Source organism: Dichotomopilus funicola (assembly GCF_033296635.1).
Source record: "Dichotomopilus funicola strain CBS 141.50 unplaced genomic scaffold C8A04scaffold_14, whole genome shotgun sequence".
NCBI lineage: Eukaryota > Fungi > Ascomycota > Sordariomycetes > Sordariales > Chaetomiaceae > Dichotomopilus > Dichotomopilus funicola.
In genome coordinates this window covers 227,526-255,132 of record NW_026944035.1, presented here as the reverse complement: position 1 = coordinate 255,132, position 27,607 = coordinate 227,526, and the positions used below count along the sequence as shown (strand labels likewise).

General features: G+C 54.9%; 8 protein-coding genes across 8 annotated transcripts; 6 read left to right on the top strand and 2 right to left on the bottom strand.

Moving 5' to 3' along the window:
- Positions 1 to 1,691: 1,691 nt before the first annotated feature.
- Positions 1,692 to 2,906, top strand: C8A04DRAFT_26625 (uncharacterized protein; the record flags this gene model as incomplete). The annotated part of the gene is made up of 1 exon (XM_062779995.1): positions 1,692 to 2,906. The coding sequence occupies one exon, from the start codon at positions 1,692 to 1,694 to the stop codon at positions 2,904 to 2,906; it is 1,215 nt and encodes a 404-aa protein (XP_062638996.1).
- A 473-nt stretch (positions 2,907 to 3,379) lies between these two features.
- C8A04DRAFT_26624 (uncharacterized protein) lies at positions 3,380 to 3,760 on the bottom strand (the record flags this gene model as incomplete). The annotated part of the gene is made up of 1 exon (XM_062779994.1): positions 3,380 to 3,760. One exon carries the CDS (start codon positions 3,758 to 3,760, stop codon positions 3,380 to 3,382), a length of 381 nt encoding a protein of 126 aa, XP_062638995.1.
- A 2,543-nt stretch (positions 3,761 to 6,303) lies between these two features.
- C8A04DRAFT_35659 (PX-associated-domain-containing protein) lies at positions 6,304 to 8,852 on the bottom strand (the record flags this gene model as incomplete). The annotated part of the gene is made up of 3 exons (XM_062783253.1): positions 6,304 to 7,798; positions 7,859 to 8,104; positions 8,176 to 8,852. The coding sequence occupies 3 exons, from the start codon at positions 8,850 to 8,852 to the stop codon at positions 6,304 to 6,306; spliced, it is 2,418 nt and encodes an 805-aa protein (XP_062638994.1).
- A 1,206-nt stretch (positions 8,853 to 10,058) lies between these two features.
- On the top strand, positions 10,059 to 12,291 carry C8A04DRAFT_35658 (Laccase-like multicopper oxidase 1; the record flags this gene model as incomplete). Its single annotated transcript, XM_062783252.1, has 4 exons — positions 10,059 to 10,310; positions 10,382 to 11,876; positions 11,960 to 12,110; positions 12,141 to 12,291. 4 exons carry the CDS (start codon positions 10,059 to 10,061, stop codon positions 12,289 to 12,291), a joined length of 2,049 nt encoding a protein of 682 aa, XP_062638993.1.
- A 1,146-nt stretch (positions 12,292 to 13,437) lies between these two features.
- Positions 13,438 to 14,484, top strand: C8A04DRAFT_26620 (uncharacterized protein; the record flags this gene model as incomplete). The annotated part of the gene is made up of 1 exon (XM_062779993.1): positions 13,438 to 14,484. The coding sequence occupies one exon, from the start codon at positions 13,438 to 13,440 to the stop codon at positions 14,482 to 14,484; it is 1,047 nt and encodes a 348-aa protein (XP_062638992.1).
- Positions 14,485 to 15,467: 983 nt separating this feature from the next.
- On the top strand, positions 15,468 to 17,246 carry C8A04DRAFT_26619 (uncharacterized protein; the record flags this gene model as incomplete). Its single annotated transcript, XM_062779992.1, has 1 exon — positions 15,468 to 17,246. The coding sequence occupies one exon, from the start codon at positions 15,468 to 15,470 to the stop codon at positions 17,244 to 17,246; it is 1,779 nt and encodes a 592-aa protein (XP_062638991.1).
- Positions 17,247 to 18,162: 916 nt separating this feature from the next.
- On the top strand, positions 18,163 to 19,467 carry C8A04DRAFT_35656 (Thiolase, N-terminal domain-containing protein; the record flags this gene model as incomplete). Its single annotated transcript, XM_062783251.1, has 1 exon — positions 18,163 to 19,467. One exon carries the CDS (start codon positions 18,163 to 18,165, stop codon positions 19,465 to 19,467), a length of 1,305 nt encoding a protein of 434 aa, XP_062638990.1.
- Positions 19,468 to 22,890: 3,423 nt separating this feature from the next.
- On the top strand, positions 22,891 to 27,197 carry C8A04DRAFT_35655 (ribosomal protein L13e-domain-containing protein; the record flags this gene model as incomplete). Its single annotated transcript, XM_062783250.1, has 8 exons — positions 22,891 to 22,908; positions 23,047 to 23,292; positions 23,347 to 23,700; positions 23,750 to 25,337; positions 26,368 to 26,414; positions 26,496 to 26,593; positions 26,657 to 26,717; positions 26,799 to 27,197. 8 exons carry the CDS (start codon positions 22,891 to 22,893, stop codon positions 27,195 to 27,197), a joined length of 2,811 nt encoding a protein of 936 aa, XP_062638989.1.
- Between the last annotated feature and the right edge of the window lie 410 nt (positions 27,198 to 27,607).

Below are 27,607 nucleotides of genomic sequence, written 5' to 3'. Positions count from 1 at the left end.
AACCGTTGGCCATTGCAGTCAACCATGTCGAGCAAAAAACCAGGTCAGGGTGTTGACCCGTGACAGATGAGCGAGCCGCCGCCATGGAATTGCTTGTTTGGGTTGTTGGTGCTTTGAAAAGCACGTCGGCTATCGCGCTTTGCGAGTTCGTGGCGGCGCCATGGCCGAATTGTGATAACGGTGCATGAATAGGACGTCAGGTGATTTAAAAGCCGCAAACGGCTGGGTTGGGTTTGGGCCATTCGGCCAGTCGGGTGATCACAGTATCATGAATACTGGATCGGCAGCGCTGGGCTATTCTTCCTGTTGCCTATGCCGGTGCTTGAGTCATTTGGGCGCAAAGGACAGAATGTCTTGACGTCCTCCAAAGGCAACAGACGTAACCCACCCGTTGCTACCTTACCGACCTACCTACCTGACCCGACTAGGTAGGTATGTAGGTACGTAGAGGTACCTAGCCGAAAACGTCAGCGGGGACTCCAGGTAATTACCCGAAGTATCTGCCTTAAGGTACATACCTACCTCAACATCTGAATCTGCCTGATCCTTCCAAAGTACTTTTCCTAAGACACCGGAATCATGACACAACTATCAAACTCCCGAAACTCCGGCGTAAGTCAATCAATGCGTTTAACTTGGCATAGGAATTGGGTTTCTCAGCCGGCGTGTAAGATACTGTGATTTGTTGTGTTCGAACGAAGTGTGAGATCAGTGACCCGGTTGGGTACCTAGGTGATTACCTACCCCCAACAATATCGGTAAATCGTAAGAATAAAAGACAACAAGTCAAGTCGGGCCGTTGTAAAACTCGTGCCGGCCATTTTCCGTCGACCGTCACATATCGAGAGGAAAATGCATGTCCGCCACCAACCATGGAACGGCCGGCGGGGCTTTCTTCAGCGGCGGCGCCTTCAATAGAGACAGTGATAAGGTTACAAACGCTAATTACGCAATACAAGGCGAGATTCAATGTGATTTATTTTCTTTGAAATCCAGGGCTATCCCTGTTTATCGTGGCAAAAGCGGTCGTTCATCATGTGGCCGGATCTAATTAGCAAACAAAGAAGCCGACTCAGTGCTCAAGGGAAAAGACACACAAAGGGCAAACGTGATCACCCGAGCCACATATCGCCCAAGATCCGACAATTGTAATTTGTGGTCACAATGCTCTCCTTTGGGGATTAACCCGATCGACACTGCCTCGGGCACGTTGTTGACAACTCATCTGTTGTATTAGCCAAGCACCTCGGCGCTTAGGGAGAGTTTCGAATGACCGGACTGACCATCGTGGCCGCCCCCGAAGCCGCCATTAAGGCTGTGAACTCGCCTTGTAGGCTTCGACCGCCTTGTCTGCGTGGAAAACACGGGTTGCTCTTCGATCTCAATGGTAACCGAGTGATCAGAAACATTGGCCATTACTATTTCACCGAGGACGGACTCGAACACGACCTCGAAGCGTTACGAAAGAATCATCTATACCAGCGGTCTGATTTCGTGAACAGAGCGAAAGCATGGTATAAGGCCGAGATTGACCGGTTGCTTCATCTTGTGAGGGTTGAAGAGGTAAGTCCCAAGCATCCAAATCAATAGCCACGGAGCCCTGATCTCGGAACCGTTCACCCGAGCCTCTCCCTGACCGACGACATGACCGCCTCGTAGGAAAAGTCACCACAGCCTCTCACCGAGTCAGGATGGCCCGCTCCTCATTCGACCGCATGGGAGGTGTCCACGAGATCCCCAAACCGCAAACCAACAACCATGCGGTTCAGTCTCAAACAGTACCAACCCGTGTCCAGCCACCCCGTTTCGCCAAGCAGAAAGCCGCTCTTGCCGCCGCACCACAATCCCCGGCCAAGCGTGTCTTAGTAGCGGCCCCACGATCTAAAAGGACGGCGCGGGAACTCTCCCACGCCGCAGTCCGTGCCGCAAAGCGACTGCGGAAGTTGGGATTCATCATCTCGAATAGGACAAAACAAGACGACGAAACAACCGGAGACTACAGTCTTGCCTCGGATGACTGGAATCAGTTCATGCAAAGGAATTTTGTTGAAAATCACGTATCGTCGTCGTTTCAACGAAACCCAAATCCACAAGGCTTAGAGGTGGCACAGTTTGCCGTGCGACTTGAGAAGGCCATTAATGAGAAAATTACGGCGCTTCTTGAAACTTTTACCGAATTGGCTACAGCCGCACCGCAAATGAAAGATAGCCCCAACTTTGGTGGGAGCCCGGAACACGGCCCCCAAGCCTCGCTCCCTGATTCCCAACGACAACTCCCGTCGTTACCCCAAAGCAAACACTGCCCGCCGCACTGTGTATCACCACCCACCGACACAAGTCCGTCCTTCAAACACCCAGAGCCCTCTCTTTCCTTCGAGCCCGCAGCCGCTTACACCCCGGGAGAAGACTGGCGGCCGCCTGTGATCGAAAGCCCTGTAACTCATCTGGACCCCAACGTCTGCAGCCCTAAACTCAGTTCCCAACAAACAGTCATTAACTCCAAACATGAAGCGCCCCTAACACCGCCCCATCACAGTGCCGATTTTCCGGACCAGATGCCCGACACGGACATGAAACCCAACACCACGCTTGGCTTGTCGCCGCCGACAGCCTGCATCGGATGTGCGTTCTCTCCCACGGCACGGCCTGTTGATGAAGCAAAAGGCGACGGTAAAAGCAGGACTGTAAACCTAGTACGTCCATTGCCGCCACAAGTGAACCAGGCCAACGTGGTGGAGGTATTGGGGTTACGGTTTGCAGTTGATATGTCTGCGGTGACAAGAAGACGGTTTGGGGTCGTCAATGGAGAGCAGGTTAATGTTGTGGAGATTGAAGAGGGGGGGATGAGAGTTCCCATAAGGCGCTCGAGGGTTCTGAGGAGGGATTTGCAAAAGAGGGCGAGGTAATGATTTTTATGGTACCATAGAATGGAAGATGTTGCTGTGGTTCTAGCAGACTGAAACTAAACATGAACTGTTAAGAGGCACTTGACCGGCTCAAACTTAATCAAACCGAGACTCATGGTCTTACCCAAATGCTAACTAACAGCACTTACCGTCTTTATGTTGCACTCAGTTCCATTCCGTTGAGTCGCCGTTTAGTCCTGCGAGTGCGGCTTTCCCTTGGTTTCCTAATCTTCGTTGTTCACTTGATAATCAACACCCGTCACCGACAGATAGATAAGGTATCGCCGCACCAAACGACAACGTGGGTCAAAGGCAAAGCCTACATTTCCTCTGTTGTGAGTACACTATCCATCCCTAAATAATTCCAAAAGCTTAACCCGCTCAAAAAAAGAGTCCCATAAATGATGCTACAACCCCCCGCCTAAAACGCCCCTTCCATCTTCTCCAACACCATCTGACATATTCTTAGGCGGCTAGGCCTTCTTCGAATCCCCGGATGAACTAGTCCCACCTCCTTTCTGAGAAGAGCTCAGCAACACGGCGAGGCCGAGCGGTACCGGCAACGTGAAGGTTGTTGGGTTGGCAGGGGCCGTAGTCATCATGTTAACGGCAAACGTCTTGTTGATTTCTGTCTTGATGCCGGTGCCGTTGATCTGCTGGTTCTGGGGCGGCGACTGAAGATGCTCCCACACAGGTGAAGGTGAGTTGAACAGCGGGCGCTTGCTTGTGGCAGAAGCACTTTCATGCTTATTGGTATCTCTTGGCACTCCAGGCAACGTTGTAACGGCGCGACGCGAGATGGTCGAAGTCGCGCTTCGTGAGAGGCTCTTCGCCCGTGGTAGGAAACTCGACATGGCGGAGTTGAGCTGATGGGTTGATGATGGGTTGAAGTCGAAGCTGTGTCGGTTGATGGCGTCGTATCGACTTTTATGATTCTATCAAGCAATGGCCGAGGGATGAGGTAAAATAGGAGATTGAGAAGGAGTTGCGTCAATTAATACAGGGCTAGAAGGTCAGCGCATGCGCCTTATCAAGCTTACATCATAACCCAAGATAACCCTCAACTGGACTGCCCCAGTCGCTCCCAATGCATGTTTGGCTCGGATCCAACGGGATTCAGCTCAGTTTCAACGCCCTGCCGCATTAGAAAACCCGGTGTGGCGCCCGGTGCTCCCATTGTCGCGCAACAAGGACCCTCAGTCAAAACGATGTCTCGAAAAACAAAGCAACCCTCGGCTCAAATGAAATTCCAATTGGCTGGGAACCTTATGTTAGACCAATAGGCAGACCAGGATTCAGGGTCAAGTGACCAGCCTGCCGGAACGGTTCACAACTGAGTGTGGTTGTGGGGGTTCAACCCCATTTCAATGCGATTGTCTTCTCCAAATCCAGAAGAACGTCGCAGCTCGTTGGCCTTCGCGTTGAGGTTGGGTCGGAGAAAGGCTCATACCCCCACGATGTCCGGGTCGTCTGACAACAATCTTGAGAAAGTGGGTCATTTCTGGGAAGGCGCCGTTCTCACTCGGAGCTGCGGTTTCGGCATTGAGCACTTTCCGCCCGTTTCGCGGCTGCCCGTCCGCCATCGGAGTCGGCCCGGGGGAGTTGGGAGACAAGGCAAGTGCCATCACGAATCCGCCACCCACGACGTTCGTTGTCATGCCTTTGCTCGGCCGACCCGACCCGTGTCAAGCGGCCGGAAAGCTCGTTGCGAACCGACTGGACGAGCTTTACGCACAAATCTCTCAACGCCGGGCACAGACCTGCAGGTGGGTCTGGGGTCTCGGTGATGGTACGGCCAATCGTGAGACCGCATGTGGGTCCACAAAGCTCCGAGTGTACTGGCGGAACTCCAGACGAACATATCGAGCCCCTCGGGCGCGCAGGACGGCGACGCCACGGTGAGAGGGGAGGCCAGCGTGGGTTGGTCCCGGATTGTTGCACTTCCATGCAGGATTGTCTCTCTTTGGTGTCGCCCGCAGCTCTCAACCAACCGATGCTGACAAGTTCATGAGTTTGGGTGTGACGAACCATTGTCCCTCGTTCGTGCCTTCCCGGGCCTTGCATCCTTGCATATGGCCCGAGAAGAGTGGACCGATGGACGCGGCCAAGGTGACCCGGTCCATGGAGGAAGGCACAATGAACGCAACTCCGCACAAACCACGCATCTGGAAGGCAACAAGTTGCCCAGAGCTGAAGTTGCCATCCGTCTATAAGTAGTGGAGACTTCTCCTTCCCTTTCACTTTCACAACTCTCCATCCGCAATCAACTCTTAGATACTCAAGACACTTTCCAAACCAAACACAAACCAAACCCACCAACCAAACACACTCAACCAAAATGTCTGGCTGCGGCTGCAACGGTTCTGCCTCTTCCTGCAACTGCGGGTCTGGCTGTAGGTTCTCCTGTGATCAACGCCGTAGTACGTCATCGCTGATTATGCTGACCGCTTCATCTAGGCTCCTGCTCTGGCTGCTCCTAAATCACCAACAATGCTCCCAGCCAATCTAAACACCACGTCAACGACTCAAACCTGACCTGACAATTCTTTGCCTCCCTTTCCGCAACGGTTCTGATGGAAGGGTAGCGGCCGGAATGGTTTGATGGAGGTGACCTTTGGGAGGTGGTGAATTCACGATTTTCATGATTTACTTGATTTGCTTGTCTTTTGTTGGAATGGTACCTTTTCATGAGCACAAATTGAGGCGTGTAGCCACTCATTTATGAATGAAAACTGATGTTGCAATCTCTGGCCGATGTTGTGATTTTTGACCGGCGTTGCGACCTCTGGATACACTTGCTCCGCCTATCGGTTGTTGCCTACCACACGTCCACCCGCATTCAACAACCAGCCCCTCTCTACCATTCTTGGTAAATATTCATTCCATAATGCTCCGGTCATTTCAGTTCTTTCGGCTGCAAACCAAGGAACGTCCAAGTGTCCATCCTCGACTAACCCCGCACGCCACACGCGCCAGGAAACAGGGCTGTCTTCCTCCAACCTATCCTAGTGTCCGATTGAGGCTTGTTTCGGAACGGGGAGGGAGCCACGCGGGGCTGTTGAGCTGTCTTTGCTGCTATTTATGGCAATGATATTAGTCAATATTCCCAGCCCTCCCGTCTTGTCCTGTTCGTGAGTTTTTGGCTTCTGAGACATGTGTCTTCTTGTGAGTGGTGTTGTGTTCTACTTTAGAAATAATGAAGATTCTGAACCAAGAATTGATCTCTAGAATGTGTCCCGAGGAGCAAAGTCCGTCGTTGCCTCGGGGGTTTAGAGCGGTGCCATTAGACGTGGGAGTATTGTAGTGCTGTATCAGCACAGCCGAACGGCAAGAATTAAAGTCAAGACTTTCAATTGCAGTATCCGTCCGTCTTGCCTGCGCCCCATCACCATCATTATCAGGGCACTCCCGCCCCTGCCCTAGCTTCTACCAACGGTACAATGAACGTCTTAAACCTGTCTCCCAACGCCTCCACCACAGCCTTGACATCCACTGGCGGCGGCTCACGCTCCTCTCCCCCATCCTCTCCCGTTTTCCCCTCATCCCACGCCCCCTCTTTCCCGGCCATCACACCCCGCCCCGTATTTGATTTTGGGTGGGCGCCCCCCTCAGCACCCGTCTTTCCTCTTCCCAGCAACCCCTTGACATCAGCCCCACGTCTGACCGAACCACCCTCTGTCCCCGGGCCAATTACAGTGTCGTCCATGAGCTGCCGCCAGCGAGAGAGGTACACCCCTGGCCCCGTTTGCGATCCTTTTGTCGTTGTTGTATCGGAGGATGGAACTGCGGCTACTGATCCAGATGAGGACCTGGGAGTCGTAGCTGGATTGGGGCTAACAGAGCGAGGAGTGGAACGGCCCGAGCGGGACCAGTAGGAAGGAGAGAAATAAGAGGAGGTAGTCGTCGAGGCGTTAGCCGCGGGAGGTGTAGTCGGTGCTGATTTGCTGGTTGTGTTCGTGTTGGCGGAAGCTGCAGTATTAGCCCAGGTAGGAGCCGTGGAGATGGCCGGCACATTGTCGAGGATACGCTGCATGCGGGTTAGGGAGAGGGATTTGAGGGTGGAGAGGTAGGCCGCATGGGCATCGATGCTGGGGAGGATGGCTGCTTGTCCTTGGGGTGGCAGGGAGGCGAAGAGTTCTTGAAGAGGCTCGCTGAGAGCACCAGCCGCGCCGGTGCAAGGGTCATTGTTATGGTTTTCGATTTGCGAAGAGCTCCCTAGGTTCGATGTTTCAGATGCTGGGGACTGCCGGAACACTTTGATTGTTTCCTTGGCCCAGGCACAGAACTCTTCCCGGATATCAGGACACTGGGAGGCAACTTGGTGCAACCAGTTGTAGAGCATATGGCGGTTTTTGTGTAAGAGAAGGGCGTAATCTTCCACTGTCGGTGGCTGGGTCTCACCAGTGGAGGTTTTCTTGCCTCTGGTAACATTGATAAAGCCAGTCACGAGGCTTTCCCCGGCCGTGAGATGTTCACGAAGATCGACGTTCTGGTGAAGAGTTCGAATCATGGGTTCGAAGCCGCCCAGGAAGTTCTTCACGATTCGGGTGAAGACATCGGGGTTCTGGCGACAGAGTGCGTTCGAAATTTCATCCCGGTCCCGCACGGCCAGTGCAGCCGAAAGGTACGCTGAGCACTGTGCATGTTGCGTCTCTGATAGTGATGAAAGCATCGCAGGTTGTGGGCGTTCCAGAATCGTGGCAACAATCGACCGCCCTTCCCTAGCGCTAGTTTCCCGAATATCAAGGTGCTCCGCCCTTGATTTAGATGTGTATTCCTTAAGTGCGGCCAGTTGCTCCTTTGATGGATTTGCCGGTCCCTTGGCCTTCTCAATGGTCTCCGCGGTTTTGCGGAACTCGGAGGCGTCCCATGACAAGACCAACCAAACGATTCTAAGATTCAAAGATTTAGAAACACTGTCAAGTATGTGTAGTAGTGAAAGTAGGTATTACCTTTGAAGAAGGTTCATCCCGTCATCTGCGTTCTGGGTGATGCCAAACCAGTTGGAGAGGGCTCCTACGCCCACTTTGGCTAACATCAGACGCATCATGCCGTTGAGCATACTTGCTGCGTTCCCTATACGAAGCGTTTGCTTTGTCAAGGCATATGGCAGAAGCTTATGTACATTTTCTAAATGTTTCAGTAAATAAGGTGCCTCGGGAGACAAGACGTAGATGTGGTGCAATAATGTCGCCAGGCTAGCGCGAGTGGGTTAGCTATGGTTTCTCGAGCGTATTAGCAGGGATGTGTCGAAAGGGGTATCACTCACTAAATGATAGCGTAGTCTGCGGCGGCTTGTATGCCGGGGGAATGTTCTTCGAGACTTTTCTTCTGCTGGGCACAGGTGAAGAGCTCTTCGACCAAATCGCCATACACAAGACCGTGTACTCCATCATCCCATGCCCTGGCGAGATCTTCCGCTTTGGACCGGTCATATTCTCCATGCAAATCCCCGGGCGCGCGGTTTTCCAGTCCTCCCAGGATGCCTCTAGACAAGGTCTCATGGATGGCAGATGCCGCTGTTGCGAGACTCTTCCGGAGACCTAACCCCCCTTTGTCATAGGCTTCAGACAACTCCGCCCGCGCGAGGTTCTCTAAGATGCCTTGGAGCTGTACATGCCAAACTTCCGGTGGCAGGTCCCGTATACCCGGGAATGTGAGCACGATGCTCCTCAGTAGCACAGCCAACAACGGAGTCGCTGTCTCGGGAGCGTAGGCCGGTTCACCGTCAGATTCGGAAGTGTGACGAACAAACGGGTAACCGTATTTGGAAATCGCTCCCGGGTCCTTGAAACTCTCTACCTCGTCATATGTCCCGTGGTGGGTCAGGATGTCGAAAAGAGCATGGAGCTGAGATGGGCTGAGCGTTTGGAAAGGGCTTAAGTCGTCCTTGTCGCGTGTTGCATCTTTAGAGGGGTTGTCTGGGTTTATTTTGTGGGACTCCATGACGGCGATCCGGTCGTATGTACCGGAGCTATTTACCCGTCAGGGAAACTTCTTGTGTTGTGAGGTTGCAGATAAAAAGCGGGACGGGAGAAGAATTTAGATTTCGAGGAATTAATTCATTGATATTTGCACTTTCTAGACCTTCAAAAGCCACAGGTCTTGGGCTGCGAGTTACCAGATTGATGGACCGAATTTGAAACAAAAATGTCAAGACGAATGCAAGGATATTATGAGTAGGGCCTTTCAGGCTTGGAGGGGCTTACGAGTCCATCATTCTGTCGCCGAGTAGGTCCGGTCACACGAGCCGGCTCCTGAAAGAGAGTTGGCGGCATGATTGGGGGCCGCTGACGTTGTTTAGCGGGGGCGGCATAACCCTAACCCTATCACATATCGGATATTCCAGCTACAACAGCCGGATAGGTTGTGTGGACAGTGGAAGCTGCCAGGCCCTTGCCCACAAACAACTTTCCAGATCTAGCCTCAAATGCAAGTCCGAACCCAAACCAACCCGTTGAAGTCATGTCTTGTCCGACAGGATTTGGTGTCGGGTTTTGTTCCGTACCTCGAAATTCACGAACCTTGTCACCTTGTGGGGTACGGTCCTACGGACCTCCAGGATCGAACTTTCCTCAAGCTCAGGTGGCGTGTTTCTTATCACTCACCGGCATCCATGTTGATGGGCTCGTGCGACCAAATTTGATTTCTCTACAGTACCTAGTAACCACCAACCTCTGGGCGCAGGTCTAACGAGTTGGGTTACCGCTTGAACCCTGGATAGGAGGAAGAAGATGGACTCATGGAGAATTCACCGGCTTCACAGTCCGGACCATTATTTTGCCCACCGACAACTCTCTCTTTAATATGCTGTTTCTGAACTCGGGCTCAAATGGGGTTACGGGCGGCCACCCAGCAGTTCAGGCGATTGCAACCGGATATGGCCCGTACCTGCGTTCACCCCCCGCTCGTCGACGATGATGGCCCCCCCCTTTGGGTTGCGCCCTCCCAATAACTAGTGCGGAAAGGGCAGGACAAACATGAACACGCAAAGGACAGGAGCGCCCGCAATTCTGCCCAACAACTTAAACCCGATGGTCTTAGAATCACGCTCTTGACTCCTGTTCTTCCCGCAGGCTACAGCATTTGATTACCAGCAGTTTCTCAACTCTCAGGACCAACCGTATCTGCTACGACAAGCTTTTAGTCAATATGCTACTATCGCCCTTCTTCTTGGTGAGCTGGCTCTCTGCGGCCGTGTTCGCCGAGCTTGTCCTTCACGATGGCGGATTCACACCGGACCATGTTCTGAGGGTATCTCTCGCTAGTGTACCTTCGGCCTGCGAGACTCGCGAGGACGTGGTAGTCAATGGAACGACTCCTGGCCCGGCACTTCGGATCCCCTCTGGCGCAACAACCTGGATCAGGGTCTACAACGACATGACTGCCCAGAACCTCACAATGGTTAGCTAGTCCTCGTTACCACGTTCCTGACTCACATTAGGACGAACAGTGTTGGCTAACCCAACCCGCAGCACTGGCACGGGCTGTCACAACGCTTTGCACCCTTTTCCGACGGAACTATAGGCGCCTCTCAATGGCCCATTCCCCCTGGACATTTCTTTGACTACGAAATTGCTACGGAGCCGGACGATTCCGGCACGTACTTTTATCACTCGCATATTGGTATGCAGGCCTTGAGCTGTGCCGGCCCGCTCATTGTCGAAGAGTGTTCCCAGCCGCCGTACGACTACGACGATGAGCGGATCTTGATGTTCGAAGACCATTTCCAAAAGACAGACAGCGATCTGATGAGCGGCCTCTCGGCCGTGCCATTTACCTGGACTGGAGAGACCCTTGGGATTACGCTAAACGGAAGGGGCGTTTCTCGGAATCAGACTGCCGTCCAAGGTCCGGGAGGCGACGCCAACGGGTTCTTTGGTAGCCGCCGCGTGTTCACGCAATCTGATCTGGGCTCTGCAACGGACTCCTTAGAGGGCGTGGTGGATGATGACCACATCACGCCCCCTACGGACTGCACGCTCCCAGTCATTGACGTCGAGCCCGGCCTGACGTACCGGTTCCGTTTCATCGGCTCCACCGGCTTATCTTTCATCAGCATGGGCTTCGAGGGCCATAAAGACTTGACCATTGTGCAAGTCGACGGAGGTGAATACAGCGAGCCGGTACCGGTTGAATACATTCAACTCGGCGGTGGCCAGCGGTTCGATGTCCTCTTCCAAGCCAAAACCCATGAGGAACTTAGACACGACAACAAGAATTCCTATTTCCTGCAATTTGAGACGCGCGACCGCCCAGACCCTTACACTGGCTACGCTGTGCTCCGGTACAACCTCTCGTCCGCTGTTCCCCCTGCCCCTTCTGCTCCAGTTGTCACTCTTCCCGCGGAGGCGAACAATTGGCTCGAGTATACCCTCCAACCTCTTGATCGGGCCACCAGCAACTTCCCCACGGCCGACGAAGTCTCGCGCCGGGTCATCCTCCAGGCCGAGGAGAAGATTGACCCCAAGTCTGGCCGCCTGGTGTGGGAGCTCGCTCACATGTCGTGGAGCGAGACGTCCCGCGACCGGCCGGTGCTCGTGGACATTTACGACCGCGGCCAAGCGGCCATCCCCGACCAGCAGGCCGCAGAAGCCAACTACGGCTGGGACCCGGCCAACCGGCTGTACCCGGCGCAGCGGGATGAAGTGGTGGAGATTGTGATCCAGAACACGGGGTCGCAGTTCAGCGGAGCACTCGGGATGGTGGAAACCCATCCTTTCCATGCGCACGGGGCTCACTTCTATGACATCGGCGGTGGCCCCGGAGTGTACGATGCGGAGGCGAACAATGCGAAGCTGGAGGAGCTGGGGTACACGCCGGTGCGGCGAGACACGACGATGGTATACCGGTATGGGGAGGGCAAGACGGAACCGGGCCAGCCGGCGGGCTGGAGGGCCTGGCGGGTGAGGATGGAGCACCCAGGAGTGTGGATGATTCACTGTCATGTCTTGGCGCACATGATCATGGGTGAGTCGTTGACTGCATAACTTATTCCAGCCCCCTAACTTGAAGAAGGTGTGTTGTGCGGCTGCTGACGGGCTGTGTTCTAGGCATGGAGACCATCTGGGTGGTCGGTGACGCCGAGGACATTGTCACGATTCCGATGACGGTGAGTCGGAACTATTTTGTGTATGGCGGCAGTGTGTACGGAAATGACACGCATGCGCCCGAGGTCTATCATTATTTTGACGGAACAAACAAGTCGGAGTCCCGCAGTTACGGGCTGTCCAGCTCGGCTTTTGATGATAGCGATGATGACCAACAGGGCTGGGAGGAGGAAGGAGATGTGGAAGGCGACAAACAGGACTGGGAGCAAGAAGGGGATGCGGAGGAGTACGAATATGAAGATGCCGAACTGTTTGGGGACGGGGACGAGGAATAAGCAAAATGCGGTGGGTTCCATGGCCAAGCCCGCCGGGGCTGAAGGGATGATGAAGCGAAGTTGCTGACTGCTTCTTGCCAACGTGCTTCTCTGGAGCCTGTTCCTTTTTCTTGACTTTTCTCTGCCTTATTCTTTGGTAACTGTGTTTTCCGCCCTTCAAACTCGTGTTTGTTACTTGAGCGTCTCAGCGTAGATGAGTATCGTCAGTAATATGACCGTTGTGGGCTGTTGTTTGTGCACGTTCGTCTTCCTACTCCCGGTCGTTGGGCAGCCAAGACCAGGCACCTGGGCCTGGAACATCACAGCACGAGATTTGCCGATAATTACGAAATATGTGATTATGAAGGATATTTGTGTGATGATGCATGGGAATCCGGCAGTTGACAGTATTTCCTTCGGGATTGCAATGCGATGGCACGGTGTATCAAACGGCGAAGTGGCCCGACGAACTACGGCCCGGGTTTCTCGGATTCTGCGGGTTGGTATCCCGATGCGATTTGCAGCTGTTGTGGGTATTGTTTGTGTTGATCCTCTCAAGTTTTCCCCTGATACCTTGTTGCGATGCAGCCTCCTTTTCCCTGGACAACATGGATTTGCGAAAAACACAGCGGAAACCAACTCACGGAATACGCGGGATGATTGTAAGACAAGGCTAGTGTAGAACGGGGTGATGGAGAGAAAGAAATCCGTGTGGCCATGGCGTGGGCGATCACAACGGTTTTGTCTCTGGTTCATATTTGGAGGGGCCAGCCGCCTTGGATCGATGGGGTTTTCTGGAAGGCTTTTTGTGTCTCTCATCTTTCTCGCTCCTTTTGTTTTTTCTCTTTTATCCAAGCGCACAAGAGTCTGTTGGATTAAGTCACTCTTTTTTTGGTGGTTTCCTCGACGAGATCGAATAACCAGCAAGCTGTTCATTCTTTTTGGCTTTGTTGGTGGAGATCGCACGACACTCCTTTTTAGCTTCATCGGAGCATATCGAAGATCCTCTCCCTCCAGTACAGGTCAACGGACGGAACTACCACTTACCAAACTCGGTCTTTTACCTTTCTTTTCATCGTGGTCGAATCAACACGTACGCGCCACGCAAAGCATACACACATAAACATCAGAATCAACACAACCTCACTCAAAAACCAAAAAACCAAAATGACTCGCCCAACCCTCGCCACTCTCCTCCCGCTCCTGGCGCCTTTTCTCCTCGCCACCTCAGCCCTAGCCGACACTCCCTTGACCTCGGCCGACTGCGTGCCCATCCGCCTACCCAGCACCCTCGGCCGGACGGGCGACAACGCCCACGGCCGCCAAGCAGTCGTGTGGTATGTGCCCTCGACAGGAAAAGAGTGCCTGCCCAACCCGGCCCAGCGCCGTGCCGTGGACCAGCTGAACGGCGGTGATCCGACTCCCGGAGGCGGCCCGGCTCCGGCCGCGGGTGATGCGGCTGCGCAGCAGCCTGCGCCGACGGAGGCGCCGCCTGCGGGGGATGCTGAGGGGGATGGTGTGCCTGCTCCTACGGAGGGTGCCGGTGATGGTGTGCCTTCCCCGACTGGGCCGACGGCTGTTCCTTCGCCGACGGGGCCGCCGGCGAGTGGACATGATGGGGAGACGGGTAATGGCACGGGTGCCGGGACGGGCGCGGGAACGGGAACCGGTACGAGCGCCGGCAGTGCTGATGGGAAGGGTAATGGGGATGCGGCCGGAAGCAGTGTCACCACGGGCGTGCCCCCAGTTGAGACGGGTTCGGGTTCGGGTGTTGGCGCTGGTACCGGGAGCGGTCATGGGCAGCCCAATGGGCACGACAGCAGTGATGGACAGGGAGAGAGCAGCGGCGCGAAGACAGTCACTGCTGCTCCCGTCACTGCCACGGTGACTACCGCAGTGACTAGGCCCGGCGGTGTCGTTGTGACTACTGCTGTTGTGGTGGTCACCGGTGGCAGCAGCAGCTTGGGAAGTAGCAGCTCGAACGGCGCGAATGGCAATGGTGGTGCGGGCAGCGACCCGAACCAGAGCATCTCGACCATGACGACGGTGATGGTGGAGATGGTTGACGGTACTCCTCAGCCTGTGCCTCCGCCTGCTGCTGGTGCTGATCCGGCAGCTACCGGTCACCCGAACGCGGCTGGTACTTTGACGGGCATGTGGCGGGCTGTGGGAGTCGCCGTGGGTGTTGCTGCTGGGGCGTTGGTATTCGCTTAAAAAAGATTGAAATGTTGGAATTCGGAATGAGTCGGATGTTAGGCAGTCTGTATGTTAGCAAGAGGGGTGTAATGTAATGGCCGTCGTTGGCGTTGTTTAATTTAATCCAGTGTGTTCAGTCGTTTATACAATGGCCTCTCCGTTTACATCGCCTTTCTGAGCATGTTCTGCTTGGTATCATCGTGATTATTGACTTGAGGTGTCAGGGTCAAACCCAACATGTTCAGACTGAGGGACCCGGCCTCGCTGCGGCCAAAGAAACAGGCAGACCAAGACCCTGGATAACTTACTTTTCTGCAAAAGTGAAAAAGAACTAAAAAGAATAAATAAAAAAAATGAAAGAAGACAAAAAGAATAAATGAAAAAAAGTCAAAAACGACAAAAAAGAGTCAATCAATCAATAATTATCTGTTAATATTTGATCAAATGCCAATGTATTTTTGTCTACCGCTTTTTTTGGCCACAGTGAGCTGGCCCATGCATAGGCAGAAATGTGGGTTTCGCAGGAACCATAAGGGCGGTGTCGAGCGGCAGTATCACGTTGCTTGGAGGCAGGCCAACCCCTTCAATCCACCGAGCCATCCACTGGGCAACCAAATGTTCCCCAGCCGGGGCAACCTGACTTCTCCACACGCAAGTTCCAATTCCCGCCCTCATCCCACTATCGCACCGAGCCCCTCGAATCGCAGCATCGCGCATTGTAAAGTTTGGTAAGTCTTTATCGCAGTAATATTTCCTGTGTTTACGTTTCCCTCCACTGCTCCAAGTTTCAATTCCCGGCTGCTACTACGCATGCACTGTCGGGCTGACGTGGTCCAGTGCGATTGTGCAGTGCGACCGGCGAATCGCAGGGACAGCTGTTTCCAGGAGCAAAGTTCGCTCCGCTCAATTCCAATTCCCACTTGCTTCACCCCCGAAAAAAATCTAACAAGCATCCGCCCAGCAAGAGTTTCAAGGGCTTCGACGCAAGGAGCTGCGATACAATGTCGTCGGACTCGGAGCCATCCGCCCAGGCGGTCAATGGCCTCCCCAACATCTCGACGCAGGCACCGATGATGGACGAGCCGACTACGCCGCTCGACGACGAGTCTGTAATCGCCTCGTCGCAGCAAAGTATCCCCCCCACCGAGGCTCCCGACTCCCCGATTGAACCGTCGTCTTCATTCAATGGAGCGCTCAGCGAAGACCGTGCGGTAGCTCCCATCATTCCATCGTCGCTCACCCCGCCTCCTTCGTCACAAATCCCCACCCTCACGATTGCTGGTGTGCCCACGGCTCAGTCACACAGCCTGGCCCCCTCCCATCGCCCGAGCCTCTTCTCACCGCCTGCAACCGGCATCAATGGCATCAAGCGCGTGAGCATTCCCGACTTTGCAACCCCGACACAAACACAGATCGCCGATGCCTCGGCCGATGAGCTCCGGAGCATGCTCCAAAGCTGCATGGCTGAGCAGGCCCGCCTTAAGATGGAAGCCGCTCACCACAAGCTGCAGTTTAACATGCTCAGTATTCGGGCGGACGAAGATACAAAGCGCGCCGCCGTCGAGCACGAGATGGCCAAGAAAGAGGTCGAGGCCCTGCAGCAAGCCGAGTGTGCCCGCCAGGCCCGCCGGGACATCACCACAGCGCCCGATTCAGCACAAACCAAGTACATGGAGCTTAAGGCCTTGCACGACCTCGCTCTTGAAGAGAACGACACCCTACACAAAAAGGTCAAGGCCGCCCGGAAGGTCATCCAACAAAAGGAGGACGAGATCGCCACTCTAGCGGACGACCGTGAGATGCTGCTGAACCGCATCCGAGAAAACCGCGAGCACTTCCACCTCCTCTGCAGCCCCGGAGGTATGTTTCATGGGGTCGTAACGCCTAAGGCCCAAGCTACAAGCCCTCAGCAGCACCGTACCACCCCGAGACAGACTCCTAAGGCGTCACAACGGGACAGCCAGCGCGATCCTCACCACCACCACCATCACCACAATCAAGAAGGCTTCGCCGTCCTTCTCCAAGCTCTCAGTCAAGACAACAACAGTGCCCCCTCGACCCCGATCGTCGGCCAACGCCCCGCGCCTCGCCTACCCTCGAAACATACCCGCAATGTCCAGTCAATGTCCTCCTTACCATCAACCCCACAGGCCCGCACCCCCGCCAACAACCGCGGTCTCCTCCCATCGATCGATCTAGTCCCTCAGACCGAACCGCCCCAGCGTCGCACCCATTTCATCCCCGAAACGCCGGCATCGTCCAAGATTCACGACCGTCGCAAGAGCCGAGAGAGCACCATCTCGGCCGAGGACAACCAAGAGCTCGCTCGCCAAGCCCTCCAGTCATTCGCCTCGCGTGGATCCCAACATTCCCACAGTTCCTCCCGTCAGCGCATGTCTCGCGGAGGGGAGGACGACGAGGCCGAGATCTACGAGAGCCAGGCCAGCCAGGCGGCATCGGAGATGCTCCGTCGGAACCCACGCGAGAGCTTCGAAGTATCCGCTTCAAATGGTAACTCGCGGGACGGTACTCCGGCAGTGACGGAACGGAGTGTCAAGTTGCAGGCCAAGTTGTTTGGCGGGGTGAACAAGAGCGGCATGTCGTCATCGCAGCCATCTGGCAAGCGCAAGTTCAACGGGCCGCATGGTGACCCGGTGGACGGGTACCCCGCAATTCATCATGACCATGTCAACAGCCCGACGAAGAAGTTGAGGGAGGTTGGTGGACTACGGGATCCGGGACGGGTTGGTTTGGGGATACAGTACAGCAGGGATTTATGAGTGGGGATGGATGGAATGAATAAGATCAAAACACAGGTGGAATGATCGGTGGAAAAATCGAAGGCTAAGGGTTGGAATGACGATATTATTATTGGTATCATTATGAGGTCCCGGCGCTGCAACTTTACCCTCTTTTTTTCTGGGATTTTGTTTCAAGAGTTTCCTCGTCAGCGATCATCTTTAACCTTACGATAACGGCTCCTTTCGGTTCTTGGTTCATATGGGTCTCAATACGCAATGTACTTTAGATGGCGATGATCTGCCCCGAAATGGAGAACATTTAACTCGTTACTTCCCATAGTCTCCAAATCGTATTCTACAGTTCTAGTTGTCCCTACCTTCGTTCTTCCAAGTAATACAATTTGACTTGACTGCACTGTGCCAAGAATCCCTCAGTGAGCTCGTATGCCCCACAGGAAGCTGCCGAACTGCATTGCCGCTGTCCACTCAGCGGCCCGCCGGCATCTTCCTCTTGCCGGATGTGTGTTTTCCCCTCTCACAATTGGAACTCCCCACTGATGTAGCGGCCGTGAGTTATCCCGAGAGGCTCGAATTCGATCTCGGAGACGGGGGAAGAAATCGGGTGTTAGCCGCGTATCTTTTGAGTCTTTCTGTTCCTGCGTTTTACTTTTTGTGAGATACCCAGAGATTTATCCCTCTTTCTCTTTTTTTCTTGTTGCAATTGTCTCTTTGCAACTGGCGAGTTGTCACTGCCGTCTAGACGGTGTTACCTTACCAAATCTTCAACTGCCGTTCCTGCAAACCAGCGGCCCGCGTCTCTCGGAGGTCGTACGAAGTATTCCCTCCTGAACCACAGACTCCAAATTCTTTCTCGAACCTCCCAGTTACAGGGACAGGACACAGCACAATCTCTTATTTGCCTTCCTCTCGCCTGTCGTCGTCAAAACCCCCCACCATGACCGGCCTCCCCAAAGGCATCAAAGCCATCCTCACCAAGGCCCCCACCGACATAGTCATCCTCTCCTCCCTCCGCACCCCCATCTGCCGCTCCTACCGCGGCCAGCTCAAGGATGCCTACCCAGAAGAACTCCTCTCCGTCGTCCTCCGCGCCACCCTCGACCGCAACCCGCAACTTGACCCCTCCACCATCGACGATGTCGCCGTCGGCGTCGTCCTCAACGAGCTCGGCGGCTCCAAGGCCGCGCGCATGGCGCTGAACCATGTCCCCGGGTTCGAAACCACCAAGACCTCGCTGTACACCGTCAACCGGGCGTGTGCGTCTTCTCTGCAGAGTATCGCGCTGGTTGCTGCGCAGATTCGCACGGGGATGATCGATGTGGGGATTGGCGCTGGGATGGAGAGTATGACGCGGAATTATGGCTCCAAGGCGATTCCTACGGATCTGTGGCCGGCGTTGAAGGAGTCTACGGTGAAAGAGGCCAGGGATTGTATCATGCCCATGGGCCTGACAAGCGAAAACGTCGCGCAACGGTACGGTGTCTCCCGCGCAGACCAGGACGCGTTCGCGGTGGAATCGCACCGGCGCGCGGCACGAGCACGGGAACAAGGGTGGTTTGATCAGGAGATTGTACCGGTAACGACGCAGTTCCATGATATCGACAAGCAGGGGAACCGGCTGGATCCTGAGGGTGCCGGGAAAACAATCACCGTCACCCAAGACGACGGTATCCGTCCCACGGCCACGCTGGAAGCCCTCGCTAAGCTCAAACCGGCCTTCCTCCCCGCCGAAGCCGGCGGCGCCAGCACGGCGGGGAACTCCAGCCAGGTGTCTGACGGCGCGGCTGCGACGCTTCTTATGCGACGCAGCACGGCCACCCAGCTCGGGTTGGACTCGGCCATCCTGGGGAAATTCGTCGCGGCTGCTGTGGCAGGGTGTGCGCCTGATGAGATGGGGATTGGGCCCGTCCTAGCAATCCCGCGGGTCTTATCCCAGCTCGGCCTCACACTCGAGGAAGGACGGGAAGTAGTGGACAGATGGGAACTCAACGAGGCGTTTGCCAGCCAAGCGCTGTATTGTGTGCGGGAATTGGGGTTGGAGGGGGCGTTGGCGGAGGGGAAGGTGAACCCGGATGGAGGGGCCATTGCGTTGGGACATCCTTTGGGTGCGACGGGGGCGAGGATGGTGAGTACGTTGATGCATGGTCTGGGGAGGGGGGATGGTGGTGGTGGGCAGGTTGGGGTGGTGAGTATGTGTGTTGGTACGGGGATGGGGATGGCGGGGGTTTTTGTGAGGGAGTAAGTGCAGGATGGGAAAATGAACAGCGGTTGGAATGGAATTAGCTTGTGTTGCTATGGAGAGAATTTGTTGTAGGAAAATTGTATGTTTCAAGAAGTGATGAGAACAGAAACAAGATGATGGGAATCGACAATAACGATGAGTGAGAAGAACTGTCAAACTGAGGAATCACCTCCGTGTTCGGAAAGTTCAATTACACCACATACAATCAAGCTCACGGAGTCAACAGTCACCCCTGATGATGTTAGATGTGAGGTGGGAAACGGCCAATTGACCTATGACTGCTAGCCCAGAGTGTTTGCTGAATCACGCCGTCTCTTTCTTCAGGCAAACTCAGTTCTCCAAACTTCGTTATGAGTGATGAAACCAAAAGCGCCAATTACCAAGATCGCAATCCATGACGGCCATTGGGGGCACACAAGCAAGAGAAGTCTCACAATTCAGAAACAGCCTAACAACACACACACACACACACACAGACATCACTTTTACGTTTCCAAAACTTGTCAACCAATTGGCATAGTAATTTGAGTGTTCAAGCAAGGTATCAAAACAATCTACGCCGGCCCGGATCTTCATTCCGATAACCGGCCGGCCCTCGGGGGTATCAGCGGAACCGAGTGCCTAATCTGGAAAATTCCCATCCCACCCGCTCCAAAAAACTCCGCGAGGGATCCGGTTAGTGTATGTAGAACAACACAACACAAAAATCCTGCCTGCCCGAATGACGCCCGCCGACCCAAATCATGACATAAAACTCCCAGGCTCAAAAATCGCAGTTAGGAACGAGGCCCGTGTTGTTGTTTGGGTGACGTGGTGGTGGTAGTGTGGTAGTGTGGTGTAATGCGAATCCCGAAAAAAAGTGCCCGGTTTCGGTGGGCGCACGTGGGGGGTGTGGGAGCGCCTTTCAAAGCGCCCGTTCCCAAGGGATAGATAGAGGCTACCAGGCGGAGGTGTGCGGCATGATGACCGTGTTTTGTTGTTTCCTTCGCCCGTGAGATCCGGAAATATGTTGCTGCCGGTAACCCTTTTACGAGTTGACCGTGTTGGTGGTCATGCCCGGCGCCGTTTCTGACGCCGGTTTGTCATCATGGCTTGTCTTGTTTCCAAGTTACAAGCCGCAACGGTGTTGAAAGACTTAGACGCAGTCGGTGCACTGGCTGTGCTGGCAGTGAGTGCAGGCCGGGCTGATGACCAGCATGGATCCGCACTTGCAGCAGCGAGGTTGGTAGGCAGACATGTTGATGGTTGGTGTTTGGTGTTTAATGTTTGGTTTTAAGTTGGGTGTAAGTGAACGGTGATTGTTGCACAGCGATGTTGAAGCAGTAGCGTAGAGGAGGTGTGAAGGTGGGAGATGGTGTGGAAGAGCTGCCAGAGAGGGGGGTGAGCCAGAGATTATATACACTTCGACCCGGACCTCTGCCGCAGTTGTGTTGGGGGGGAGAGGCCCGATGGAGTGGCGAAAGTTTTCACCCGGCCATGGTCTGCCTACAGACTCTCAGACTAAAATGGGTGGGAGGGAGGCTCAAAGGGGAGCCTTACTTTCCCTTTGTCGAAACTCCAGCGAATCAAAGCACTGAACGACAGGTTGGATCCCCCAGGGTACGGCAAAAACCGGAACGCACACCTTTCTGCGACCCTCCGGAGACCACCCGGCTGGTTCGTATGCTGGGGGGGGCAATGGGGTGCAGGCGCCCACACAACCTGTTCTGCCTGTCTCCGTGGGATGTACGCGCTGATGTGTTTGAGAATCACAAGATTGGCGGCCAAAACGGCCGTCAGTGGCTGGCGAACGTGCGCCCAGAGTGGTGTGCCTGTCTGCATTTGGCCAGGGATCAACGCCGCGGTTCCCCGCAGCATATCCTGCGTCTCTCATTGGCTGGGGCCATTGTCGGCGACCAATGAGAGCAAAGCCATGAGGTTTAAACATTTGCTAAGTAGTATTCCGTGGGGGCAAGCCGGCTTCGTCCGTCGCAGCCTTGCATGACATCAGTGGGGGAAGTGCTGTTCCCCAGATTCTTGGGATTTTGAGGGTCCTCGATGTTGAATATCAATTCCATCTTGGGGCCCTGTGCGAGGTTCAAGGCCGCTCCCAGATTGGACAAGACGATGGTTGAAAAGGCGATGTCCTGTCCTCTCAAGTTCTCAACTGAAGAGAAAGCTGTCCCTGGCTGGCCTGGGAATTGCTCGGAGGGAGGGGACGACCCACCCATCCCACCTTGGGATGCTCCTTCCTTTCCTTTAGTGCTTTCGCACTTGCACTTTGGCCATCGCCGCAAACTCTCAAACTCTTCGTTAATACCTGGCATCCACGCATCTTCGAGCTGTCGTATATGTTGATGAGTTTCCGACAAAAATGATGCAGCGCCGCAGCCGGTGTCACAGATGCCCCTCGGACTCTGCGACAGGCCACGTGCCGTAAATGACGTCGTTCGAACCCCCTGACGAAAAGTCCACGATAACCCAATGCGAGAGGCCGTCCAGTTTGCCTTGAATGGAAGCGCTTGAACAATTCGGGTTACTCTCACTCCGGCCCCGCAAGTCCCGAAAGATGCCCTCCTCCACAAACATCCACAAACATTGAATGCACCGAAACATGCATCACCGTTGGAAGCTTCGTGATGCGGGGCTCACCTCGACTGGCTGCAACGTGGAGTTGGGGAAGCTCAAGCGGCAGCTCGCGCCTGCCACACCTCGCTTCGCAATGAGTCAATCATGACTTTGCTACACTAGGTCTTTGCTGCCTCCCAGATTCGCCTCAATCATGAAGCTTGCGCGGCGGCCAACTTGGGCAAGGATCTTCGCCAAACTCTCGTCTTTAGACCAACATTTGAGAAACACCATCGTGCCAGCGTGCCAAACACCTCGGAGGGGTGGAAAATGAATCATGGCGACGAACCACTTGAGAAAAATTGGGGCTGAAATTGAAGCCCCCCAATTGCAATCCTGGGGGATCTTTCAACCGCTTGTTTGGCGTCTCCGGAGGAGTCAGACGGCCAAAAAGGGGTCCCTGCAGCCCTATCCGGTTGGCGCGAGGCCTTCCCAGTCAGCCTTGCTTGCTAACAATAATGCTGCCACAATGCGGGACAGAAAGGTCACAGCAGCAAGCAATGCGCGCCAAACACCATGGCAGGCTGCCGCTTGAGGTGTAATGCTGCAAAGTATGCCTACCGAGCCGCCTTAGGTTTGAGGGCCAATCAGCATTAGAGAGATGATTTTATTGTTTGGTGATGGGGCCTCCAAACACTGGCTCCCTCTTCATGTCCGGCAGCCATAAATAGTGCGGGACCTGCCTGTGTAAGCTCTTGACTCTCTCGCTACATCTTTCTTGCGCTTGTGTGCATGTGGAATTCTCGACTTATTCCCTGGAACACTCCGTCCCCGAACGAAAGACCACGACCCAAACGCCCAGCCCACAACGATACCATGGTGCTCACGAGGACGGTGAGGAGTTGTCCCGGGGGAAACGAAGAGGGGAACACCTCGGCGCTCCCCTTCAGCCCAAAGCAGCCAAGCGATGCACCACGAGTCCAGATTCACCCGTTCTCATCCGGAAACGAGAACGATGGACTTATCGTTAAGATCCAGCCGCCCAGAGAGCCTCGGGACGCCAGCCTCCACCATGTTCCCTGCGATCTTGTCCTGTCCATCGACGTCTCCGGAAGCATGAACGCTCCAGCCCCTGCGCCCTCAAAACCGGGCGAGCCGGATGAAGAAGACGCCGGTCTGTCCGTTCTGGATCTTGTCAAGCACGCAGCGCGGACAATCGTGGAGACGCTAGATGAGAACGACCGCTTGGGGATTGTAACCTTCGCCCTCCATTCCAAGGTAAGAGGACAGATTCTAGCTGGAAATAGTCCCAGATTGACTGACTCGAAACAGGTCGTCCAAGAGCTCACCCCCATGACCAATGTGAACAAGGCCACAACACTCGAGAAGATCAAGGCCATGAGGCCCGAGGACGTAACTAATTTGTGGCATGGTGTTCGTGATGGCCTCGGCTTGTTCGAGCCCGGTTCAAGCAGCCGAGCCCCCGCCCTGCTAGTCATGACCGACGGGCTCCCGAATACGTGCATTCCAGGCAAGGGATACGTACCCAGCTTACAACCGATGATGCCTCTGCCTGCTACTATTCACACCTTTGGGTTCGGCTACAGTCTCAAGTCGGGCCTGCTCAAGTCGATTGCAGAAATCGGGGGTGGGAATTACTCGTTTATTCCTGATGCCGGGATGCTCGTGAGTGAATAAGGCCCTGTGCATTTTGGCTTCGCTAATTTAGAGATAGGGAACCGTGTTCATTCACGCGGTCGCGAACCTTCAGTCCACGTTCGCCACCAACGCCAAACTGCGCCTGACATATCCCAGCTACCTAAAGCTGGAGGAGACCACGGGGAAAAGTGTGGTTCAACAAGAGCCTGTGTATATTCAAGGCGACGTCCCCGAGCCCCTGATGTCTCTTACGATCCCCCTCGGCAACCTTCAATACGGCCAGTCTCGCGACATCTACCTCCGCTACGGTGACCTCCTTCCGGCGATCCAAGCTGCAGCCGCCGCGGGAGGCACTGTTAATCCGTCTCCTCTGGTAACGGCCATTCTCGAGCATCAGGAGTTCACCCCAACAACACACCAAACCGTAGCCCACCAGAACCTCTTCACCTTTCCCCCGCAGCCCGCCCTTGACCCGGCCGAAATCGCCTATCACATTTCCCGGTCCGCCATCATCGCCTTCCTCTCCACCTTCTTCCCCCTCAACGCCGAGCTAGAGCACAAAACCCCCCAGAGCGTACCACCCAATACCTCCAAACGCTTTCGGTCCCTTCTTGCCGACCTTCCTGCTTCCCGGCCGGAATTTGCTTCCCATGCCGGATGCCGCTCCCTCATGGAGGACCTTCGTGGCCCTCTCCCCGCTGACATGAGTGAAGACGACGAAGAATCCGGGTCCAGCGGTGCCAATACGGACCCCTCAACCTGGTCAGCCCAAATTCCCCTCGCCCTCCTCGGCCGCGCGGAATCCTATGGCGCCTCTCGCTCCTCCAAATCCCACTTCAAGCGTTGGGGTGCACACTTCCTCCCCGCGCTTGCCGGCGCCCACGCCCGACAGATCTGCCACTCCTTCAAGGACCCTGGCCCCCTTCAGTACGGCGTGGACAGCCCGTTGTTCAAGAAGTGCAGGGATCGCCTAGATGAGGTGTTTGATACCCTACCGCCGCCGGAAGGGAGCCTGGTGCCGAGACTGGTTCAGAACCCGCCCAGTTATTCTCCGCCGGCTGGCTACGGGAACGGGGGCGTGAATTATAATGGGAATGGCCACTCGATAATGTCGATGAGAAGCTATAATGATTCCGCCAGGGGGTGTTTTGCGGGCTGCATGGGCGTGTTATTGGCGGACGCAAAGGTCATTAGAGTGGGGAAGCTCAGAAAAGGGATGGAGGTGATCACGCCCCGCGGACCGAGAAAGGTGCAGGCCCTGTTGAGGATTCCGGTACAGGACATCGGCATGTGTCTTGTCCCCGGCCGTAGCGGACCCGATGTCAACAAAGGAGCCCAGGGACGGAACACCGCGCTGCTGGTCACCCCATGGCACCCTGTTACGACTAACTCTGAGGGGCCGTGGGTGTTCCCCAAGGATATCGCCGTGCGGTCGGTCCGGTACACAGGTGCGGTGTACTCCGTTCTGCTGGAGCGGGACGAGGATCCAGACGCGCATGCTATCTTTGTCGGCGGGGTCTGGGGTGTGGCGATGGGCCATGGACTCACTCAGCCCGGTACTAGCCAGGATGGTGTGCGGGCACACCAGTTCTATGGTGACTATGACAAGGTTAGCAGGGCGTTGGCGAGACTGCCGATGAGATCGGGCGGCGTGATGATGGGCGGTGGGCTGACGAGGGATGCTGAGACTGGGTTGGTTAATGGGTTTAAGATGGCCAAGGTTGGAGGATATCAAGCGAGGGACTCGGGAGCGAGGGATTCAGAAGCGAGGGGGGGTGAGGGTTCGTCTTTGAGCAGATCAGTAGCTTGTTTTAGTTAGCTAGCTAAGGGTTCCTCTTCCACTATCAATGTAATTCAGGTCTAAATTGACAACCAGGCTTTAACAGAATGGAGATGATGCTGAGTGTTTGGTTTGCCCAAGCACTCGAATGAGGCACCACTGTTTAACCCGTTGTTTGAAGCCAAAAATGTGTTCCCCCGAAAAAGGATAAATTCGATTATTTCTGGCAATGTGATGTCGTCAACCCTAAGGTTAGAAGGAAGAATTCGCCCCCAAGATCGTTCAATAGTGGTCAAGCTTCTTGTGGTCAAACCGTGAAAGTTGGGAAAACGAATTTCAGAAGTAGACACTGAGGTATCAAACGAGGACTCAGACACTCAAATGTACCTCGATAGGCGACCTGAGGCAAGCTATGCACTGTTTTAGGACAAGTCAATGAAACGCAAGTGCTACCGACTGCCAACTGCCAGGCGGCTGGCCCCTCCGTCCCCGCCCAAAGTTGGCTTGGCGTCCCGCCGACCCCACCACAAACGGTGCTGGCGAATCAGACCCACACACCACCCTCGATAGGGTTTCCAAGCCCTGCCGAAATTTTGGGAGCGCTCCTCCAAGCGAGCGACCTCCAAATTGTATCTGCTTCACGACCGGCGATTTCTTCGACAACCAGAGGGACCGAGGGCTTGATCCACAACCGGCACAATGGTGAGTTGTTTTTCTTATGGCAATTGAAGACAGCATTGCTCATGCCTTTTACCGTTGTGACGTTTCACTGATGCAGATGCGACCTGTAGGCGATCAAGCACAACCAGACGATTCCCAACACCCGTAAGCCAGATCCGACGACGACGATGACCCCGATCACGACGACTGTTCCCACCCGCCGAGAATTGGAAAACTGACGCGACGTTTTACAGACTTCCGCAAGCAGTGGCAGCGGCGTGTGCGGTGCCACTTCGACCAGGTTCGTTGATATCGGAGACAAAAAAATTATCACTGGGAAGAACAACGAACAGACGTTTCTGACGCATGATGCGAAATATAGCCCGGCAAGAAGGCCAGCCGCCGTGAGGCGCGCCGCTCGAAGGCCGTTGCGGTCGCTCCCCGCCCGGTCGACAAGCTCCGCCCTGTCGTCCGTTGCCCGTTAGTAACCTACGAGCACCCGATCACATATGAGGCGATCTCAGTCTAATTGCGATTTCACAGCACCATCAAGTACAACCGCCGGACACGCCTCGGCCGTGGTTTCACCCTGTCTGAGCTTAAGGTACGATAGAGCGATCCAAGCGGGAGCGAACACCATACTGAAGGGGGTGTTGGGATTTCACGATGCTAATATCAAGACTAGGCTGCTGGCATCCCCAAGCTGTATGCCCGCACCATCGGTATCTCCGTCGATGCCCGCCGCCAGAACCTCTCGGAGGAGGCCTTCGCGGCCAACGTTGAGCGCCTGAAGGAGTACAAGAACCGCCTCATCGTCTTCCCCCGCAAGTCCAACAAGCCCAAGAAGGCCGATACCCCCAAGGACCAGCAGACCGCCGAGACCACACAGCAGATCCGCGCCTCGTTCGCCATCTCGCAGCCCGTGGCCGCCGGCCTCTCCGAGATCTCCAAGAGCGACCTGCCCAGCAACGTCGAGGGCGGTGCCTACAAGGCTCTGCGGAAGGCGAGGTCGGACGCCCGCCTGGTGGGTGTCCGGGAGAAGCGTGCGCGGGAGAAGGCCGAGGCCGAGAACGCCAAGAAATAGATGGGTTTTTCGGGTCGGGTCAGAAGCGACGGATAGGAAGGTTCCCGGTGTTCATTTGGCTGGTCTGGTTCTGGTCTGGTCTCCGCTTTCTGCTTTTCCTGATAAAACCAGCCCCCCCCCTATTTCCAACAGGCGAGGAACATGGATTCCGTCTCCTTACTATGGCCGTGCAGTCTCGGAGACTTGTGCACGTCAGGACAGGGTTCAGAAAGTTTTACTACGCATCATAGGGATTTGCTAGAGCATCGCAAATGAATGGACAGGAAAAGAACAAAAGCATGACTGAAGGCCAATCCGTTAGGTGTTGGGGCTAATTGACGGGTTTTCTGTTCAAAATTTTCAGTGAAGCGTCTTCGTGATGATCTGTCAAGCTACTTAATTACATCCACAGGCAAAAACTCCTTTTCTAG